The sequence below is a fragment of the Penicillium chrysogenum genome, assembly GCF_028827035.1.
Source record: "Penicillium chrysogenum strain IBT 35668 chromosome Unknown utg000004l_segment0_segment0, whole genome shotgun sequence".
In the NCBI taxonomy this organism is placed as follows: Eukaryota; Fungi; Ascomycota; class Eurotiomycetes; order Eurotiales; family Aspergillaceae; genus Penicillium; species Penicillium chrysogenum.
Genome location: NW_026622752.1, coordinates 568,090 through 582,121, shown reverse-complemented (window position 1 = coordinate 582,121; position 14,032 = coordinate 568,090). Strand labels below are relative to the sequence as shown.

Below are 14,032 nucleotides of genomic sequence, written 5' to 3'. Positions count from 1 at the left end.
CTTCAATAGTCTCAGTAGGTTTGTTTCGCAGCTAGTAAACCTTATGTGGGTTATGGTTATACTTAGGGTCGAGGTTAAGGGAGGGCTTTACAGTTTAACTCGTTAACTATTAAAGTCGTTCGATATGCTTACTATATATATCGGAACCTTGGAAGCTTTGAAGAGGGGCTAGTTATATCATGTGTCTTATTAAATTGAAAGTAGTGGTTACAAATACCACTAGAAATGTAAGATCTACTTATAGAAGAATGAAGAAATTACCTATTTATTCTAACTTAAAATGTCCTGTTCTTATTAGTGGTGTGATTCCACAACATGTATGCCAATATATGGTGGGAACACCGGCATAATATCACTGCAACAAAGTCAATCCATGGGGACTGACTTTGTTATGGCCTTTGGTCTAATGGGTAAATGTCAGAGCAGTGGCTGGCGTATCTCGATAGTAAGATCGTCGAAATCGGCTTTATATCCATTCCTTTCACGGCCTAACCTGTAGTCATCAGTACACTAATACGGCCAGAAGATATGGAAGTGGCTATTTCCTTATGGCTGCTCCGCGAGGCTAGCAATGGTGTCATTGGTAAAAAAGTTGGTCCATTAGTACCTAGGTATGGAAAAATCCATTACTCGAAGCCAGTCATACAGATCCAGCGTTCGAAGATCGGAAAAGAAAAGAACCAGTCAATGGAGATAGGCAAAGATCTACTCATGGCATATGTCGTGAAAACAAAAGCAGACCCGGAAGCAGAAAGAAAGAAAGAAAGAAAAAAACTCCAGCGGCTTTTGCCTGCCATGTCCAGCCACCCAGCCCATGCTAACCCATAAATTTCGCCGACGCGCATGAATCCCAAGAAGAGAAAAAGAAAGAAAGAAAAAGAAATCAACTACAGGATTTACGGGTACCAAGCGTAGCTCTTGGTTGGCTGAGTACGCTCACCATCCTTGGTCTCACTAGTCCACTTGGACTTCCATTCAACCTCCTGTGCCGCAGCATCAACGAGAGCTTCCTTGCAGTCCGGCGGAAGCAACTCGAGGATCCCTGGAGTCATGAACTCGGGATGTTCGGGGTTGGCGACGCTGACCAGGCCGTTGGGGCCAATATCGTGCACATCACCATCAGGGCCCGGGATGCCCATGTTTGAATATGGCGGAGATTCATAGACGATGTCCTGGATGACGTAGCGGTCGTGGAGGTGAGCGGGAACAGGTGAAAAGGTAGTGGCAGGGCGTGCAGTGGTGGTCTCGCCAGTGGTAGCCTCGTGGGATTCTTGGGTCCCGTGGGAGGTCTGGTTCTCATGGCCGGAAGGAGAACCTCCGTTGGAGAGGTTCAACAAATTCATGTTTGTCGTCAACTCGGTCGGAACGGATGCCGGAGCTGGCGAAACGCGCTCCCACCGAGCGTGAGTGGGCTGCATAATCTTCGGGTGCTGCATAATATTGGTGTGGACATCGTGCACACCACCCAGATTCTTACGGCGCATCTCGGCGAGCTTTGAGTTAAAGTTGCTATACTAAGCATTAGTCGATATGTCCCAACGGGTTTATCGCTTTCAAATATAGACTCACCTTGCAGCCCGGGCATGCTCGAGCATCCAGTTGTCATCAGTAACAGGCACACGGCGTTTCTTGGTATCAACTGGCTTTCCACCAACAAGCGGGACCGCGGGCGCATTTGTGTGATAAACACTGCTTGCACCGTGCCAGGCGACGTATTGATTCCTGTTGTAAGTTTCCCCAGGTCCGGGCAATCTGTCTTCCGGAACGGCCAGCTCGCCTTCCACATCACCGCGCTCGCGAGCAGCAGCTTCGTCATAGTCGTCGGTGATCTTCTTACCACCAACAATGATTTTTGCGCCGAACTCGCGGAATACTGAGCGCGCCGTGACAACACCAATGGCTCGTCCCTTATAAGAGTGCGGGATGAGATCGCGTTCAATCAAATCACGCTTGGCGTCATCATCAATGATAATCTTGTACAGCATCTTGTGCTTCTGGAAGAACAAGTACGAGTCACGGAAGCCAATGCAGCGGGCCGGTTCAGTCGACAACATGTAGAGGCGGTCTCCGCGACCAAGAATCTTGAAGGTACGGACTCGATACTCGCGTCCGCCTTGTAGGTGGCCATTCTCGTCGACTTTAGTAGCACCGATTGGGTCGGGCGGAATCGACACTTCGTCGTTGATTACATCCATCATGTTTCCTTCCTTGTCAACAGGCACCTGGGTGAGATGGGAAGGGCCGCGGTTGCGTGCCCAGCGTCCACCGCTAGCAGCAGGACGACCACGGCGTCTTTTAACTGGAGTAGTGACTCGAAGTGGTTGCTCGCCGTCGGCTGGATTCCATTCAGGACGAGGGTACTTGGGTGGGCGACCAATGCGACGCTTGCCGCGAGGCGGAAGTGATGGGCGGCCAGGTCCGTAGGAGGGTGTGTTGTCTGTGTCGGCAAGAATTGAGTCTCCTGCGGGGGTCGCAGCAGCCAATTCTTCCTCTGGCTTGGGGGTGGCGGGTGTTTCGGTAGCCTCAACCTCTGCGCTTTCGGCTTCAGGTTCAGGTTCAAGTTCACGTTTAGATTCAGGTTCAGCCTCGAGTTCGACGTCCGGATCTTTTTCGGGGGAGTCTTCTTGTTCGGCTATGGGCGAGGAGGGATGAGAAGAAGGGACGTCGACCATCTCTTCATCAGACCCATCTGGAATTGAAGGTACATTTTCTAAAGCTGGTTAGTCGCAAACGCGTCTAAGGGGAGGGTGAAATTCAATGCATAGTAGGGGAAGGAGCGAATGTTGGCGGCACGGGCCAATACTTGGGATCAACTCACTTATCGACTTTGCAGCCGCCTGAGCGGCCGCTCTTAGCTTTCGTGGCATTTTGTCGATAGTTGGTCGATATGCTGGGGGAAGCGCAAATGGGGAGGAATGGCTGTTTTGCGAAGGGCCGAAGTTTTTCCGGGCGCCCTACAATCTGCAAACGCGGCAAACACTAGACAGTGCAAACAAGGCAAACTGCGTATCGTCCTCATGACGTAATATCCTCTTTCTTACAACGGAGCATTTCGGGCTGGCCGTTGTCGGCAAACATTCTACTTCTGACTGTTTTTCCATCCTTGTTCTTTTTCGATTCTAGACTCTCAACCGCCATTGCCGTCTCAAATTGCCCATGCTGAATTGATATCATAGGTTCCCCGCATGGGACAGCATCTCGGGCTTTGTGCTACCCCCTCGTTGGCCTGTACGGGAGTGCGTGGATTCAATATCCAAGATAAGTACATCTATGGATCTACATGTTGACAGAACCCCGTAAGATACTCACCGGTCGTTTATCGCACCGTTCACTCCCGAATAACCTTGCCATTATAGGGTGTCAATTGCATCCATCCAACAAAGAGACGACTGCATCGAAACGCATAGGTTAATTGCTTGTGTAACCACTGACCTCATTTTCTGCCTCTATTTGCAGTCAATCTTCAAAATCACATGCGAGAGATAGCTCCTGACTCAACCCCCTAGGAGGCTTGAGCAAATCATGTCCCGGGTCAGTGGCAAAGTCGCTTAGGAACATGTTTCAATCACAGTAGCGAGTCACCGCTTCGACCAGGTTTCCTACGGACGATATTTGAACTGGCTTTACTAGCAGCGAGTTCGAATAGCATATTAAAAACCATATCCTTTTTGTTTCTCGGCCCAGCGACCGAGGAAAACGTGAATGGTCAATATAAGAACCGCCTCGGAAATATATTTGTTCAGACCAAGTATAATTTCTGCAGACAGCTGGAAGCTTGAGGAAAATTAGGCTGAGTGGCTTTCAAAGGTGCTTACTCTGTTGCACGGAGTACGAGCCCGCGGATCATGTCCCAGTGCAGATGACCTACAAATTCAATCGAGACTCGGACTCGGTCTTGTACATAACAGAAAATGCACATTGAAATCATGCAGGTCTCGGCTGTACATCGATGTAGGTTGTATACCACAAAGGTTGTCGAAGATGTCAGTATGAACTGCACGGACTCGTGGTAAATGCAAATGAATACTGTCTATCACGGAAGTCCAGGGTACGATGAAATCAGATATCATCCTTGAACCGACATCCTGGATCTTTATTTCCATAGCATATCATTCGTCATACTACATAAACCCAAGGGAGGTTGCGGAAGGTAAGCGTCGATCACCTCTTGGTTCCCCCCACCTATTCGAGGCCATGGATACTATAATCTGAGGGGCCAAAACGGAGATCGGCAAAGCTCTTCAGTGTTTCTTTTTCCTTCTACAATTTATTGCACAGTCACGGAAAGCTCACTTCTGTGGCACGTACATCATTCATGCACGACCCGGGTCTTAAATCCGCCGAACCGCATGTTAGTGCAGAGGCTGGGACCTCACGGCGCGCGCCGATGACGCATGTGGAGGCCTGGGAGCGTCCCACTGCGACCACAGCATATCTCACAATTTCACCAGGTATGCAGATGCAAGGGGAGCTGAGGGCTCGTCCCGGGCCGTATTGAAAGCTGAACGTTGTCACAATCTCGCGATGTGTGAATGAGGACTTGATCTATGGGGTTTACAGTCGACTGTATTTCATTCATTGAAAAGTATAGGGGGTTTTTGTATTAAGTAGGTGTGTACAGATAAACTAAAAATATATACGTGCTATGTCGACATCTGGAGTCATATATATATATATACTAACTACCTGGTATAACACGGAAACTACCCGAATATAAGAAGCGGATTACATCGTATACATACTCCGATGTTGTCATCAGATGCAAGAATAAGATACCCCGCTGTGAGAGTGGAGATAGAGATTCGGAGCGCGATAAGAGAGGGAAAAGGACAAGTATGTACTCCGTACATGTATCAAAGCCAAAGGGAAAAGGGCGCATGCTGAGAGGCGAATTCGTTATTCCTCTCAGCCTCTTTTGGTAAGGTACACGGGTATAGCCACATGTTCTTGGCCTAACTGTCATTCGGACTAGTGACCGTGACCTGAAAAATGCAATCATCTTGTTCCCTTCACATTCTGAAAAGATCAGAAGGAAATGAGGAAGAGAAAATAGATCTTTTCCGGACTGTTATCTGAATATCTACTTGGGTACTATGTATGTACATAGGCGCGATGAACAATGTCACTAATATTCTCCACATGACGTTGAGTCTTTTAATTTTTTTATATTTCTTTTTATAATTCTGGTTTTTGATCTTTGAATTTTTAATAATTTCTCATTTCTCATTCCCCTCTTCAGGAACAGTACGGATTAGGAAATAAGGTGTAGATGACTCGGGATTAGAGAACCTTTGCCCAGGTGGAATACAAGAATGCGTCAGTGTCCTTTTTCTTAGTTCCGGGCCTTTTGAGAACCTTTTATCTTATAGTCAGCTTCAGCTTCATTCAGCTGAGTCAATAAGATTATATCTTATATCTTATATCTTATATCTTACGAGCTTATGCCCCTTCCAAGTTCATAACCTTGGAATACACCCGGAACCATGGACTCTCAATGAAACCTTTTTTATTTCATTATCTTTCAGTGGGCTTCTATATTACCGAAGAGAATCCCACTTCTAATTCCAAAAACCATCGAATCGTCAACTCCTTTTTTTTTCTCCTGTTTCCAACCCAACAGAACATTTGAAATAAAAGAATAAAACCGAATTCATTTTCTCGTTGGGGAAAATCCGAACGGGTTCAAATCCATCCCGCAAACTCCCTTAGCTCATCAAAAAATCCTCATTACTTTTTTTTCCAACTCCCCAATTTCACTCCCCCCACTTCTCGCTCCTCCTCGACTTTCTTGAATGGAAACACAATGGCTGCGCAGAGTGGACCCGTGTTGCACGGCGACGACATGAAGACAATGAAGTGAGTCAACTTCTTATATCTTTCCTCTTGCTTAGGTATTCCTTTCGAAAGGCGGGGTTGAAGAGGGAAAAAAAAAAGAGGGTCCACGATCCCCTCACACCGCATTGCATTACAGTCTGTTCTTGTTAGGGTTGACCTGCATGAAATATTGCGTTTCGAGGATAATGGCTTTCGCTCAAATCCTCGGTTCCTCGCCTTTCGTCTCGGACCTTGTCGGAATTTGCCTACAACTTTTGAATTGAAGGTTTTATCGGGATCATTTCGTTGGCTAACCTTTAGTCTCAATAGCTCTGGACTGGAAGACGATTCTCAAGACCAGATCAGGTCGAATGATTCTACCCCCACGCCGACTGGAATCGCAACACCTGAACCTGATCCGGTCGACAAGCGTCTGCCTTCCATTATGCACAACTACTTCCAGGTTGGTTCTTTCTCCGGTGATAAAGCGAGTTTGCCGCGGTTATGGTCATGTCTGTCGAAACCCTCTGAGGATTTTCAATCAAATGCGCATACCCAACACTCCTCCGATTCCTCCGAGTCTTTTGTCATGATGGAGCAGGAAGATGGGCCTGATAAGATGGAGGAACATCCCAGTCTGCATACCCCTCCACATTCCTTGTTACAGCACGAGTCGGATGAGATGGAACTCGGGACGAGTCCAGGAGTGTCCTCTATCTTTACAACGCTGAAGAGTTACCTCATTTCACCCACACAAACTCCTCCCGAAGACCATCCTTCTCGCCGTCAGACCTCCCTCCCAGTATCCAGCATCTCTGACGACCCTGTTCTTGCCACACATTTTTCCAATCCGTCCCTCCCTCCTACCTCAGATGCTTTTTCCCTGATTGAAGCTCCCCTCCTCGACCATGAGAAACCGCATGTCTCAATATCTTCCGAGAACCTAGCCAAGCTAACTGAAAGCGTGCCCGATGGGTTGCGTCTTAAGAATACCCCACCTCTTACTCCCCGGGCCATGTCCAACGAGGTCCCAGCCGCCCAGGAAAAGAACGCCACTTCCGCACCGCAAGAGAGCGCGCAAGAGACCCCACCGTCTGAGTCAAAGCCGGAAGACATGGAAAGCTCCACGGACGAGATCACCATGAAACTCGATGAAGCATTCCCATCTCAGTCCCAGTCAGAGGCTGCGCCTGCGTCACCAACATCGACATCCCCGGCCAACGGCGCGCCCACGGGCCCGATCAATGGTAAATTGTTTGTTAAGATCACCGATGGTCGAGGATTGCGGCCAAGTTTCGATCCGTATGTGGTGTGTGTATTTGAATGGAATGAGTATATCTCCAAGGGTGCTCGGGACGGCGAGGAGGAAAAGAAACGGCGCCAGCAGGAGTCAGATGCCGAAGAGGCTGCGGGTCGGCCCATGGCCATTCCGTTGAAGACCCGATCTAGCTCTCACAACAGTGCTGTCGAGGGCGACCACAAGGGGCGCACGCCCGTGACAGACCCCCACTGGGATCACGAGGCCACCTTGTATGTTACCCCAACCCAGCTCTTCACTTGGGGTCACTCACTAACACGTTCTGTTAAGTGATGTTATGGGAGATCAGTCGGAACTTGATGTCACAGTCTATGACCGCAACAACCAGGAAGCTTTCTTAGGTCACGTACGTCTCCGCGTCAACCTCAAGGAAGATCACAGCCGACTAGAAGGCTGGTTCCCCTTGGTCGCGCGCGGTGCCGGTGATAACCAAGTGTCTGGAGAAATTCACCTCGATATGAAATTCGAAAAGACAGATCGAAAACAGGTCGGACCGAATGACTTCCTCGTCCTCAAACTCATCGGCAAAGGAACTTTTGGACAGGTCTATCAGGTCAAGAAGAAGGACACACAGCGTATCTATGCGATGAAGGTTCTCTCTAAGAAGGTCATTATTCAGAAGAAGGAAGTGGTACACACACTCGGGGAGCGCAATATTTTAGTACGCACCGCGATGACGGCCTCTCCGTTTATTGTTGGATTGAAGTTCTCCTTCCAAACTCCAACAGATCTCTACCTCGTGACGGATTACATGTCGGGCGGCGAACTGTTCTGGCACTTGCAGCGCGAGGGTCGGTTCCAGGAGGCCCGGGCGAAGTTCTACATTGCCGAGTTAATTCTGGCTCTGCAACATTTGCACGAGCACGACATCGTATATCGGGATCTCAAACCAGAGAACATTTTGCTGGATGCCAACGGTCACATTGCGCTCTGCGATTTCGGTCTATCCAAGGCAAATCTGTCACAAAACGACACGACCAATACCTTCTGTGGTACCACTGAATATCTGGCCCCGGAGGTATTGCTCGATGAGCAAGGATATACAAAGATGGTCGACTTCTGGTCCCTAGGTGTCTTGGTCTTTGAGATGTGCTGTGGCTGGAGTCCGTTCTACGCCGAGGACACTCAGCAGATGTATAAGAATATCGCATTCGGCAAAGTCCGATTCCCCCGTGATGCGCTTAGCACTGAGGGAAGAAACTTCGTCAAGGGTCTGCTGAACCGGAATCCCAAGCACCGACTGGGTGCCAATGGCGACGCCAAGGAGCTCATGGCACACCCATTCTTCCACGATATCAACTGGGACACGCTGTGTCGCAAGGAAGTTATTCCTCCGTTCAAGCCGCAGCTGCAGTCTGAAACTGACACATCGAACTTCGATCCCGAGTTCACAAACGCCATGGAGTTGAACAACTCGCTCAATCTCCGCGCCGCAAACGTCGCCAACGGCCTCATGCCAGCCTCCACACCCTTATCTCCCGGAATGCAAGCCAATTTCAAGGGCTTCACCTTTGTGAATGAGAGCTCTATTGACCACCACCTTATGGATGACAGTGATCATATGGAAGACGATGCTATGCACGACGATCACTGGCAACGAGGCCACCGGTCGGGTAACTCGGTCGACCAGCGCATGACAGGCGTCCAGAAGACGCACGATGGCACAGAACCCGGGATTTTCAACGTTGACGATACCTTTGACATGTGATTACGTTTTCTTTTTTTTTCCTACTGCATGATCATGGAGTCTTGATCTGGCATGCATTATGATTTCTTGTCTTGTCTTGTACATGCCTTCGGATTGCATCACTTCCAACCCGCAAATATGGGCTTCTGTTTCCATTCCCATTTACCGTCGCCTTGTTTCTGATTCCTGTTTCACTCATGCTGGTGTTGCTGGGATTTTGCCCCACTTCCTTTCGGTCTGTTCTCCTGTTCTGTCGAACGTCGGGTGAAGACAGTGATCATTCTGCTATCGTGGACCACTCCCGAGTACTAATCTTGAGCCTCGCCACTCGTTATGGTTACAACCCCCGTGTTCGTTTCGTCAGCCAGTTCCCAGTCACATACCCTCACTCCCCGGGGTTTCAGTCAGTTTCTTCACGTTCCGTTTCTGAGGAAACCCCGGGGATTCTTGCGTGTTTGGTGGAGTTGGGTTTGGAGTAATTTCATTGTGCACCTTTATTGTCAGCCATCATGTTATAGGGCGATCAGTCAGAGCGAGTATCTTTGTCTTTGTCTTCTGTCCTGTCTCCGGCGCAATGTTGATAGCTTTATTCTCTGTCCTCTGGGATTGATGTCCTGAATTTTGATACCTGCTCTTCTCTCTTGGGTCCTTTCTCCGGTCTTCTCCTGCTTCTGTCGTTTGCCTCCTCTCTTTGTGGGGTTTCCTGTTCCAGCATGGTACCGTGGTAATTTGAGGGATCTTTCCTCGCGGATTTTCTTTTTCTTTGCATATCCGGATCTGATTGAAGCTACCCAGATTCGAGGATAACTGAGTGGCAGCAGAAGGTTCATTCCAGTTCCATTTTCATGGCGTTGAGACTGATATCGGCATCTCATGGGCTCAATCTGTGTCTGCATTTACATGGGGAGGGGGAACAGATATGCTGTTATAGTCGAATGTCGCGATTCTTCCGTATAATCCATCCATTGTTTCGTGGGCCTCGGGAATTCTTTACTACTTCCATAATACTGTTCCCTGTAAGCATGTGCATGTCATATACTTTGCCGGGCAGCTCCTTTGGTCCGGTGCTTTGAACCTCTACATACATATACACCGGATTTTAGGCCGCGTGATATGGCTTTCTTTCCCTTTCCGTTTTAGTGCTCACCCCTAGCCGCTTTTTGATCACTAAGTAAAACAGAGCACGCCCCTACGTATTATATAGTCATAGAACTCCCGACCTAGAGTGATCTCACAGCATGTGTTGGCATACATGGTTGTAGAGACACGTACATATAACATGACACCTATATATACCAACGTAGTTAAACTGAGTTCTGGACTCAGTTTAACTACGTTGGTATAATGGGTAAAAGCTCGGAGTAGTGGCCGGCTCTAGGCCTAGTAATCTAGCTAAAGTCTAATAGGACTTCCCAGGAGCTTTATTTATGTACATAGTAGACATCCTTTATCACCTCCATTTCAACCTTATCGGTTGTGGGTGTATTGCTTCTACATGGATTACGTAGCACTTGCAGATCTCCAGGGCTATATTATAATGTAGATTTCAATACGTCCACCACCTCATGCCCCACCTCCTGAGCAGGCTTCATAGGAGGTGGTATCTTTAATTTGGTTCAAACGCTCGTGATTATTGAAAGTTAACATCGATGATCTAGTTTGTTTATGTAGCGAGTTCCACGCAATGAAGGATGAGAAATAAAGGCAAGCCGCTCCGCTAGCGTTCCTAAGAGCTAAGGTGGCTATGATCCTAATATATATAGTTGTACATCAATTTATTTATCAAATATATCTTCTGGACCCTAGGAATACTTAGGATCAGACATGGTTCTCAATATTCCCCATGTCTAGTATACTGTAGTATGCCAACGAAGGCACCATTTTCTCTCTCTCCGAAACATAGTTTATCTGCATCCAAAAATAGCTCATTGGTTAGGAACCCCCTTGGCTCTTGGCCTGTGAGAGATATCAAAGCCGCCGCCCTATTCTGGATATTGGGAAATGCAATACACGAGGCTTGGCGATTTCGTAGTTCCCGACAGCTTTTGTGGCACATCTGCAAACTGCGGACCTTATAAAATGGCGGTTGCAAGGCTTGTATTGCTCTGATCTCGCCTTGACACTATCACCTTTTAGAGTTAACAGGACCTCGAAGTGCACTCTTTGATCCAAAGATAGAAACCGAGTTGAGCGACATTATCAAAGGATAGCATCATTATTGAATACTGTATATATAGTTACGTTTCATTATCCAATTGCTGCCCGTATAAACATTTGCCCCGCCCCGCTTAAGTCAACTTGTCCTAAGCACGATATAGAATGCCGAAAAATTATATCACGCTTGCTGTAATAGACTAGTCAACCAATGGAATGGTTTTATCTGTACATGGTTCTAAAGCGTGACCTATCGTGTCTCTTTACGGGTAATTTGCACGAGCGCTTAAAAGTAGTGTGATATTTATGCCTGTAGTCTGCGCTCGCCCAGTTTATGCGTTAGCGCGGGACCAGTGTTTTTGACAGCGAGCACTTAGAACCTATCACTATATACGCACGGACACTTTGGCGTGCGGCGCGCTGTTGATTCTCCTATATTTATAGGAGTGAGATGTGCCACGCTCTTTGCGAAAACGATCTTATCATAACACTAAAGCGGTAGATGACCAATATCTCAAATAAACCAACACTCAACAGACAAATAGCGCATAAAGAGAAAGAAAGACGGGAGAAAGGGATTTACTTTGTACGGGCTCCCAATATTCCAATCTGCAATTGTTCCAACACCGGGAGATCTAATATGTCACGCCCAATAGCTCCGCCCAACTCTGCTAAACCCAGTCTCGATTCACTATGTCTGGATCCCACCGTGGGCATTTCGAAGCATGGGAACTCGCTGGAGCCGTTAAGGTAGTCCCGATGGGTCAAGCCCAGTTCCTTGATTTCCGGGAAAAAGACGCTATTGGGACCAAAGGTCTCGGGTCATGCTCTGTCGTGGTTATTGCATCTGCGCATGGTGCAATACTCGCACATATTCCCCCACAACCACAAGCAACAAGTAACCCAACAAGTGGTGATGCCAATGTTCAACTTATGATGAACCAGGTCGGCATACTATATCGGGATAAACGACAATTTTTCTCTTCTGCCGAAACGATCGTTATATGTGCAGTATTCCAAGGACAAGTTGCCCTGCCAAGCCAGCTCGATATCATGCAAATGAGTCTAATTGGACTCGGGCTGACCACTAAAATAATTTCTTACGAGGTGCCCGGGGATTCCAGTATTGTGGGGAAGGGGACAGTAATTGTGATCAAAAAGCGTGAATATGCGAAGCCCAAGATTCTGGTGGAGGATCACTATGCGACTATATGACGTGCCAACCCAACCAAGTGAAATGCAAGTAGTTTACCTACATGTTTCATAAAATAAGATAAAATTAGAGGATAATCAACCTTGGAACGGCTATAGTTAGTAACCACTACCTACAACATAGGTAAATAGGTACTGGGTGGCCGATCGTCGCAATTTGTGCGGAGTTGATGGGTCCTAAGTGTGGGGCAGAGGAAGGCGGTGTGCAGATCGCGTGGAATGGCCTCACCCCTTCGAGAGCCAGTCCATTCTCTGTTATGTCTCTCTTAAGGCCGTTCACTCCCTACACCCAAGTTATTCGACCATGTCAGTTTATAAAACCACTGAATATCCAATCAGTCGGCTTGGAACGCCCCCTCCGATTCCAGCAAAGACGCTCCTATTAGTCCACCAGATACCCGAACTTGGCGAGCAACAGTTGCGAGAGTTCCTTGATCGCACTGTCCGTGATGGTCATGATATCCGTCATCTCTACCAAGTTATGATTGATGCTATTAGGTCAAACAAGGTGTATCTTGTGAAGGAGCTACTCCGATGTGAAATGCCTATATCGTCAATCTATGTACGCGAAGCTGTCAAGGGAAAGGCGAAAGATATCCTGACGGTGTTCTTCGATAACGGCTGGGATATTAACACGCCAATGAGTGGCATGAGCCCCCTATTCTTACGTGAGAAAACCTATCTTCTTCGAAAAGTTCCCTGCTAAATATTTGTTTCATTTTAGCAACGCTCTTGAGGACCTGGATATGACAATATGGCTCCTTGATCGTGGCGCAGATCCGAATACGCGATGTGATATCGATATTACCCCGCTCTCCCATGCCGTTAGATTTGCCGATTTGCCAACTATTGATCTTCTCCTACGCCGTGGTGGTGATGTCAGAATAGGCCAGCTTATGCATAATGCGATTTATAGAGAGTCGGACACCCTCAAAGTTGTCGAAATCCTTATTGATAGGGGTGCTTCTCTTAATTCCCTTATGTACCAAGACCATCAATATTCTTGGAACATGTTTCCCTTTATGAGGGAAACTCCTCTACACACGGCAGTGGCTCTTAGAAGACATGACGTTATTCGTTATCTCATTCACAAAGGTGCAAATTTGAAAATTGAAAACTGCAGGGGCCAAACAGTCATGCAATCCGCAGATGAAGACACCAAAAGAGTGATTATGCAAGAGATTCAGGAGAGCAGCACGTTACACGCATCTTTGTGATAGGTTTGCCCTTTAGGCAAATATCGATTACACGTTAGAATTGGACGTTTCCTGCCGACGACGTTCTTTGGTAATTATGTCTATCTACTCATCCTCTTCTCTTTGTTGCCTCGTACGATTGTGCAGGAGTTAGGCCGGTTGTTACTTAGTTGGTGATCGAATTGCTAATGTATGCGCTTTTTGCCAAATGCCATCATGAATATGTTTACGGATTTTGATTACAGACATGTTTTGCATAAGACGCGTAGCTTCTTATAAGTGTAGCCATTAAGATCCCAAAGCCCTTACTCCTGTTGCTGTCAGGCCTCTAAGCTATCTGCACATATACAAGATAGTAAACTGCCCATATTCCTTCGTACAGACCCCACCTGCAGACATGGATACCTCTATGAGTGTTTTCTTTCACTGGGATCTCGCTGACCAGTTTAAGTAGGAGGTAGTCCGGCTTTAAACATTAGACCAAAAAGGCATAGCCAAAGTGAGTTCTAGAACTCAGTTCAACTGCTATATTTCTTTCATATTCATAGCGTCTCTAATCTCTCCTCCAATACTTCGAGCGGAGTGCACCCGTCAATATCACGAGCCGTCTTCTAGGAGTCGGCGTAATAGACGTTCTTAAGTAGCCACCGT

At 47.4% G+C, this 14,032-nt stretch overlaps 4 protein-coding genes across 4 annotated transcripts; 3 read left to right on the top strand and 1 right to left on the bottom strand.

Annotated features, from left to right (window-relative positions):
- Window positions 1-896: 896 nt before the first annotated feature.
- Window positions 897-2,867, bottom strand: N7489_006138 (chromatin structure-remodeling complex subunit RSC7; the record flags this gene model as incomplete). The annotated part of the gene is made up of 3 exons (XM_056711888.1): window positions 897-1,509; window positions 1,570-2,710; window positions 2,819-2,867. The coding sequence occupies 3 exons, from the start codon at window positions 2,865-2,867 to the stop codon at window positions 897-899; spliced, it is 1,803 nt and encodes a 600-aa protein (XP_056565603.1).
- Window positions 2,868-5,803: 2,936 nt separating this feature from the next.
- On the top strand, window positions 5,804-8,840 carry schA (serine/threonine protein kinase SCH9; the record flags this gene model as incomplete). Its single annotated transcript, XM_056711887.1, has 3 exons — window positions 5,804-5,856; window positions 6,145-7,344; window positions 7,403-8,840. 3 exons carry the CDS (start codon window positions 5,804-5,806, stop codon window positions 8,838-8,840), a joined length of 2,691 nt encoding a protein of 896 aa, XP_056565602.1.
- A 2,826-nt stretch (window positions 8,841-11,666) lies between these two features.
- Window positions 11,667-12,188, top strand: N7489_006136 (uncharacterized protein; the record flags this gene model as incomplete). The annotated part of the gene is made up of 1 exon (XM_056711886.1): window positions 11,667-12,188. One exon carries the CDS (start codon window positions 11,667-11,669, stop codon window positions 12,186-12,188), a length of 522 nt encoding a protein of 173 aa, XP_056565601.1.
- A 301-nt stretch (window positions 12,189-12,489) lies between these two features.
- Window positions 12,490-13,402, top strand: N7489_006135 (ankyrin repeat domain-containing protein; the record flags this gene model as incomplete). Its single annotated transcript, XM_056711885.1, has 2 exons — window positions 12,490-12,853; window positions 12,963-13,402. The coding sequence occupies 2 exons, from the start codon at window positions 12,490-12,492 to the stop codon at window positions 13,400-13,402; spliced, it is 804 nt and encodes a 267-aa protein (XP_056565600.1).
- Window positions 13,403-14,032: the final 630 nt, after the last annotated feature.